At 34.1% G+C, this 8,099-nt stretch overlaps 1 protein-coding gene and 1 pseudogene across 1 annotated transcript in view; one reads left to right on the forward strand and one right to left on the reverse strand.

Annotated features, from left to right (window-relative positions):
- LOC107703379 (UNC93-like protein MFSD11) overlaps positions 1-5,123 on the reverse strand; it is a 9,195-nt pseudogene extending 4,072 nt beyond the window's left edge.
- A 532-nt stretch (positions 5,124-5,655) lies between these two features.
- The window catches only part of LOC107703338 (ubiquitin domain-containing protein UBFD1-like), a 5,524-nt gene continuing 3,080 nt past the window's right edge, over positions 5,656-8,099 (forward strand). Inside the window, exons 1-2 of the mRNA XM_016505927.1 lie at positions 5,656-5,751; positions 6,657-6,938. Coding sequence (XP_016361413.1) covers positions 5,736-5,751; positions 6,657-6,938 — 298 coding nt within the window. The 5' untranslated portion in view covers positions 5,656-5,735. The remainder of the gene's footprint in view (positions 5,752-6,656; positions 6,939-8,099) is intronic.

Below are 8,099 nucleotides of genomic sequence, written 5' to 3' on the forward strand. Positions count from 1 at the left end.
CAGACCTTCCTCAATGCAAGAAAACTCAGTGTCCCGAGTGCTGAGATAACCAGCAGAGCAATAAACATAATCTTTCTGTCTCTATCTGTGGAGGGAAAAAAATGTGACAGAAAAATAAAAAATCTCAATTTATGCTTAAATTTCAAAATATTTTAGTTATTATATATTGTGGTTAGCAGAGATTAAATAAGTGCTGATTAACTTAAGTTAAATAAAAGAGTGAACACAATCAAGCTTTTTCAAACCATCATGTTACCTGAAATTTCAGTTTTTCCTTTCCAATCAAAATAAACGTACAGATTTCCAAACAACATACTGGAAAGAAAACACAAATAGAACTTTTCATACAGGAATCATGGACAGTTTTAGGTGGTTAAAACATAGCTCTTGATGGTTTACTGATTTGGTTAGTAAGTTTGCATAACTCCTCAAATATGACTTATTTTCTTCAGTAAAACACAAAAGGAGGGCTTAGGTAGAATGTCCAAGCTGCCATTTTCCACAATGAAGTAACATAAATAATATAAACATTATATTAAACTAAAACTAAAACCACTGTAAAAAACAAAACAAAAAAAACATTATTTTAAAAACTTAAACTAGCTGCCAAGGCAACATATATCTTTGTAATGAAGATTATTATGATGTGCTAAAATAACTAAAACTAAAACTGAAATAAAATTAATTAATTAAAATTATAGACATGTTAAAAAACTAACAAAAACACACAACAAAATTACTAAAACTAACTAAAATGAAAATGAAAAGAGAAAATGTAAAAATTAAAACCAATACAAAATAATAATAACTATCTCCATTATATTAAAATACTAAATAAAATAACATTGAAACACACCTTAGAATATAGAGTAATATGGATTGGATTTATGATGTTCTTGTTTTATTTTTAGAGCTTGGCCGTTTAAATTTATTTTCATTTTATATGGACGAGACAAAATTAGACATTCTGCCTAATATCTCATTTTTGTCTTCTTTCACAGAAGAAAGAACTTAACATGAGTTTGGAACAACATCTAGTATGTTTGGATGAACTACAGCTTTAAGAGACAGAGTTATTCATCTGCATGCTGCTGATAATTATCTATTGCGTTAACTCCTAACATTAGTTTACTGTTGATGATCACAGACGATTAAGGGTGATATATTAAAGTGAATCTCAGATTATAATTTGGGGTTAATTGTTGCTGATTCTCTGCAAGTGTTTGCTGCTGTCTCTTCCAGACCTGCACTGCAGTAAAGCCCAAAACAATCCTGTGTTCCTGTTGATGGTGGAAGCATCAGAGTTCTCCACTAGAAAGTGCCCTTGAGCTGTCCAAAGCACTGGGGATAGAAAAAAGGAATTAGAATGATGATTAAAAATGAATTTAGAGCTAATATGAGCCATGTTGCATTACTTCATTATAAATACCTCTTAATAACCTTTAACTGTCATTTAAATTATTGCCTGCAATTCATATTGACTGACTATAATGGATTCACCAGTGTAACAAAACAATGCAACTATACTACCTTTTTCTGAGCGGCAACTAGAACCTGTCTCTATCATATTGCTTAAGTGGGTGAAGGAATTTAAGAATGTGAAACACCTACTTCTGCAGAAGTGTGTACTATACACAAAAGACTAACCACACTAACTGAGAAAATGTTGCAGTACTGCATACAAGCTTTGTGTTTAATGTGAAAAAACATTTAATTAATTATGTGGTTAAAGTAATAGATCTGATGAACAACTCTTGGATGGCCTGAGGGAGAGAGAATAGTTTTGGGTGAACTATCAAGTCAATTATTAGCTTGCAGGTGATGAATTATTTGATGAACTTAAACACACTATGAATGTGCTTGCGTGTTTTAAGTATCTACTTACGGGCTGCTCCAATGCCAATTATCACGGATGTCAAATAAAAGGACCATGTGGATAGAATGATGAATACAGCTATATAACCACTGAAAAACACACAGAAGTGAGCAATACAGACAACAGTGGCATGGTGACTAGAAGATGAACAGTCACAAAGAAATCTGGGATACTCGCCTATAAAGAACTCCACTCAAGAACATGGTAAACTGTGGTCCAATTATTGCAACGATAGTGGGAGCTAACACATTGCAGAATGAAAAAACTCCATATATTATTCCAAGGCTGTAAAAAAAAAAAGGGAATATTACTGGATATCTGATTTCATCATATCTACACCTTCAATTTCTGACATTAGAAAATGTGCTATCACTTTTTAGCCTCTACTATGCAGCTCCATATGGTAGCTGCATATGGTTTCTTTTGCATTTATTTGTCGAAATTACAAACTCACCAGTGTTCAACTGACATATGTTTGCTACTTTAAATTTTTAGTCAAACTGGTGGCAACCTACAGTGATGAGTTCGTCACACTTTTTCAACCACTTTAATTACTAATTACAGTCATCTAATTACAGATGAAGAAAACAGAGTTAAAGCTATGATGAAGTCTCAATTAATCAAGTAAAATATCATGATGTGTTGAATTAGATTGAAATAAAAATGTGTTGTAACACAATGGCACTAGCATTATTTTTTTTACCGTGCAGCGTATTATATTTACATATCCATCATAAACCTCTAAATTATGAATATGGGATATGGTAGAAAAGGTGAAGGACTGAGATCTTACCTGTGATACCCACTCCCAGTGAAGTTAGTGCTATTCAAGCTTTTCACCACCGTTTGCTAAAATTAAATAAATAAATAAATAAACAAACATTTTGCTGTTGACCTAAATAGCCCTGTAGCATGACAAATAAAGTTTATAAAATGTTAAATAAATACTTAATGTAGTGAATATGAACTCATAAAAACTACATGTATTTTAAAAAGTAAAAGAATTATAAAAAATTATGCTATTTAAAATAGTTGTACACGAAGCATGTACACTGCAAGACACTGCTTGATATGTCAACTACCATTATGTCATTGTGAATATTTTAAAGATCATTTTGCACTGAAACTTCCAACACATAGATTAACCTTAATACATATTTGTTGAATCTTATGAGAAGACATCCTTTCGTGGTTAAACTGAGTTTGTGGGTTTTTCTGTGTTGGATGACAGTGAGGTTAACATGAGTCCACCGTGACATTTGAATTAGTTTCTCCCATTAGTCATGCAGGATAATTCATTGACTGATGGGGAAAATCAAAAACACGAGATGCGCCTGACCCAGATTTACCTCAACAATACACTGTTTTCAGATAATCTAACTTGCTATTTTACTGCAATAAAACTGTGTGAATAAAATCACAACAAATAACTTTAGTTTTTGCTGTATTTTTACAGAAACTACTGCTAATAAAAAGTTAAAACTGCTGCAAACTTTAAAGGCTTGCAATTCTCAAGTTTTGGCATAAGTACTGCTAGAATGTCAGTACAAAAAAAATTAAAATTTCAGACATATTTTGAAACATAGTAGCATAATGAAGCATGCCATCCTATCATAGGCTACCTCTCAGTCTAATAGTTTATAGCATGCAATAAGAATGAAACACAACTTACTTCGATATTACCGCAGGTGGTGAAGGCTGTAAAAATGAGCAAAAATCCTATTCCCAAAATAACAACATTATACGTCCTAACATCCGCCATCCTCAGCTCATTTAAATCCTCGTGTAAGATGCCAGAGTTTCAGCGAGTGTGCCTTGGTCCATGTAAATAAATCCAGCATCCAGGAAAGCAAACTGTTAGAAAACAAACCAAGTTGAGTAATTATCTACAGCATGTATATTACACTATTATTGCATTATATCCATTACAGCAGTTAAACGTTAGTGAATACAAGTGCGTGGTCACAGACGGGCACGCGCCTCGTGACCATCAAGCATGAGATGAAAGTTACTGGAATGCAAAATCCATGTGATGGTTTCCGTGGCAACTACTTCAGAATAAGCATGGCGCAAAATAAATAAAAAAAATCCCAAAATATAAAAAGCATAGATAGATAGATAGATAGATAGATAGATACAGAGAGAGAGAGAGAGAGAGAGATAGATAGATAGATAGATAGATAGATAGATAGATAGATAGATAGATTAGATAGATAGATAGATAGATAGATAGACAGATAGATACAGAGAGAGAGATTAGATAGATAGATAGATAGAGAGAGAGAGAGATTAGATAGATAGATAGATAGATAGATAGATACAGAGAGAGAGAGAGAGAGAGAGATTAGATAGATAGATAGATAAAAAGATAGACAGATAGGATAGATAGATAGATAGAAAGACTAATTGGTCTATAGTTAATTATATCATCTGAATTCCCAGATTTGAAAATAGGCTTTACCAATGCTTTTTTCCAACTATCAGGGAACTGCCCAGTTCTGATAGAAAGATTAATAAGATGGGTAAGGGGCTTAACTAAAACACTTCCGTTTTTTTTTTTTAAAGGCAGTGTCAAGATTATATATATCTTTAGACTATGTAGTATTCAATTCATTAATAATTCTCATAATTACAGATTGATCCACTGTGTGCATTAAATTCATTTAATAAACGAGTTTCACAATTTGAGTTGAATTACTGAAATAAATGAACTTTTCCACTACATTTTAATTTATTGAGATGCACCTGTAGATAGACAGATAGAGAGAGAAAGAGATAGATAGATAGATAGATAGATAGATAGATAGATAGATAGATGAACAGTATGGTGCTTGGATTTATTGTGTAAAATGTTGATGACGATCTCACAAATTCTCTTTGTATCATTGAGCTATTTAATATATTTGAGTTGTATCCTTGAGGTTAGCTACAGCGTTGTGCTAGTTAGTTACACATGCTTGCTGTCAACAACACTGTATCACTGCAATAGCTTACCCGATTCACAAAGCCAAACTTTAACACGCAGTCGCTGTTGCTCCTGCATCGGTTAGCAGCGATTCACTGTATGTCTTCTTATTATGAACATTAGACTGTGCGTGAAATGATCTGTACTTGTTTACATGTTGCTTTCAAAAGTTGTCGATTGTGTAAGCGCTGAAAGATCACCAACCCCTCGAGGTAAGGTAGGGTAAGTTTACGCGTAGATCATCCGTAGACCTGTAAGCAATATCCACAGAGCTCGTGTCAATCGCTATTGTGTGGAAATCAATGTTGACAGGCTACGTCACATCTGGGATCCTCCTTATGTTCTTTTCTTTTTGAATTACAGCAAAGAATACGATTTAGAAGCAAAAAGACAATAAACAAAATATGCTAAGAGGGTCACAATACATGAAATTCTGAAATGATAGTATTACACCGTAGAAGAGTCATTTCTTGAAATGTACATTTATGAATGTAAAATATTGCGAGGAATAGCAATAAAAAAACTGAACTTAAGAAAAATGGTCTATTTTCAAAGAGTCACTAAATTTTGGGGATACATTAATTTTTACAAAGTTAGAAAAGTCAATTGCTTTGCAACTTGCAACAAACACAATTCTACAATAAATGGGCATCTGTGATGACAAAGGAGCAATTGGGTAAACTACTATTATAAACTTTATAGTTCACTTAAGTTTATGATGTATTTTATGAATAATTTTAAAAGGAACTAAGGAAAAATAACAAAAAAAAAGTCCTCGTTACCTTTCATAACCCAGATTTTTAAATCGCGAGGTCACTACGGGAAGCCTCGGAGCTCATTCACTGACAGCACGCTCTTTCCCAGAAGCCTTTCCTCATATTGTACACAATCATCATGGCGGCGCAGGATGGTAGGTAGCGTGAAAATGTACTTAAATGCCTTTTGCACAGTCTTTGCGGTGTTATTTTGCGGCGTATTACATCAGTTCCAGTTATTTGACACTTGTATTACACTGAATGGACGCTCTTTTAACTTGTCAGGGTGAAATAATAGCTAGATATTCTGTGATTAGCCATGTCGAAAACTTCGGCTGTGTCACAAAATCTAGAGAGCCGTCTACCTAGACAGCATTTTGAGGGATGCTGAAACGTTTGACCCTTTTTGGAACTGTAGATTAACGCCTATGGGCATCGCGGAAGCGTTTGGAACGTGCAAACGAAGGTTCCAATCGAGCTCACAGCACGTTACGCAAAGATGCTGTCTAGATAGACAGCTCAGTGAATTTTGAGACACAGTCTTGATATATGAGCTTGCGAATATTAGCACAGCGGGCTGGCTAAGTTACCGATGAGTCAGTTGTGTACGATTACAACACAGGCTCTGTCGATGCGCTCATGCTTACAGTTACTGGTCTTAGTTCAACAGTTGGGTTCAAATGACGATAAGGGAATTTACTAGATGTGTCTGAGCCTTTAGACAGCAGCTAGACAGTTAGCTTTTCAAATCTGTGTACTAGAGACGGTCTAGTTAGGACTATTTAAGGAGTAAAACATACAAGTAATGGGTGGGAATCTAGAACAAACACATGAATTCAGCTTTTATCTGTAAAATTTAGATAGTTACCTAGTTTTCCCAAACGTGTTATCTTATTGGTTATAAAATATTGTCCCATGAGGATTTGTTTGTTTTATTTTAATACTTAAATACTATAGTTTGATATTGTCATATCAGTGCTCTGAAGCAGGTCGATATTTGCACCTTGAAAACTACATTTCTTTAACAATATGATTCCTCATCTGATAATTGTTCCCACAGGAAGTGAGGTAGTAGGAATGGAGGCTGAGGTCACGCAGAAGGTACCAGAAGTGGTGTGCGAAGCTGCTGGACAAGAAGATGCAGCAGGGACTGAACAAGCATCTCTTACCGATGGCGAAAGCACGTCAGCTCAGCCCGCTGCTGTCAGCAACGGAGAGGAAAGTGACGAGGGGAAAGAGATGGTGGAAGTGAAAATCATTTGGAACAAAAACAAATATGACCTTAAAATTCCTTTAGATGGCACCGGTGCTAAACTGAAAGAGAAGATTCACACTCTCACTGGTAATCATCATGTCATGTCATTCAAACCTGTATGACTTTGTGTTTCACAAGGGACCTTGGAGAACATTTGTCCTCTTATGAGGATGTTTAACCAATTATAAAAAAATTCAATTCCAGCTAGGGCTGCACGATTAATCGAATGTGATTGTCATGCGCATCTTGTCAGTAAAAGCCGGTTCTGTGATTAGTAGTAAATCTCCATCACGTGCTTTCAGATGGAGCACACTGACAAGCTACGCAAAATCACATTCATAATCACAGACGATTTAATCGCGCGATTATGAAATCGAAGAAATCGTTCTGCGATTATGAAAGCTGTTTGCGTAGCTTGTCAGTGAACTACGGCTCTGTGAAGTAAATGCTGCTCCATCCGAAAGCATGTGAAAATACCACACTTAATAACATGTTTTTACTCCAAACTCACTTCATAATGTCAGTCGAGTGTTTGAAATAAATCCTTCTGTGAGATGATGTGGCTTCTTGGACAGAATAAGGCACGCAACATATTTCATAGTATTCTAAGCAGTGATAAAGGCGATTATCATTGCATTATTATATACTTTATTAAGTATTAATAAAAAAATATAAAATGTATCGATGATATAATGTTTCATATCGTTCGGTATCGATAATTATTGACATTTTTATAACCTTTTATAAAAACAAAAAGCAATAGAAAAATGTTTACATTTAACCACTGTATTAATAATTAACACAATTTATTGAGACAAACAACAAATATTTTTTGTTTTAACAATCAAACACAAAAAAATTTAATAAATATCTCATTCTTTTTTAATGTTTCTAATTTCTAATGTTTTATATGCAGATTAAATAGGTCTTTATTGTATAGGTCCAATTGTCTCCCGAGGCCACAGGAGGGCACAATGAGCAAAGTAATGCAACGCATTTAGCAAGTAACTCTATAAAAACGTGCATTACGTCTAAATTAACTCATAAAAATCAAATATATTTGGTTGCCTCCCATTTTAAATGGAAAGAGCACAGACAAAGCCTTAGTTTGTTTATATGAAGAGATGTATTTTATTCATGTAACTTATTTGATTTGGGGTTTGTTTTAAAATTTCAATTTAGTTTTGTTATATTTCAATTTCACAAATAAACGGGCAGCAATAGCCTAATAAAACGACACCTTTTCAT

This window comes from Sinocyclocheilus anshuiensis, unplaced genomic scaffold (genome assembly GCF_001515605.1).
Source record: "Sinocyclocheilus anshuiensis isolate Anshui unplaced genomic scaffold, SAMN03320099.WGS_v1.1 scaffold58, whole genome shotgun sequence".
Classification (NCBI taxonomy): Eukaryota; Metazoa; Chordata; class Actinopteri; order Cypriniformes; family Cyprinidae; genus Sinocyclocheilus; species Sinocyclocheilus anshuiensis.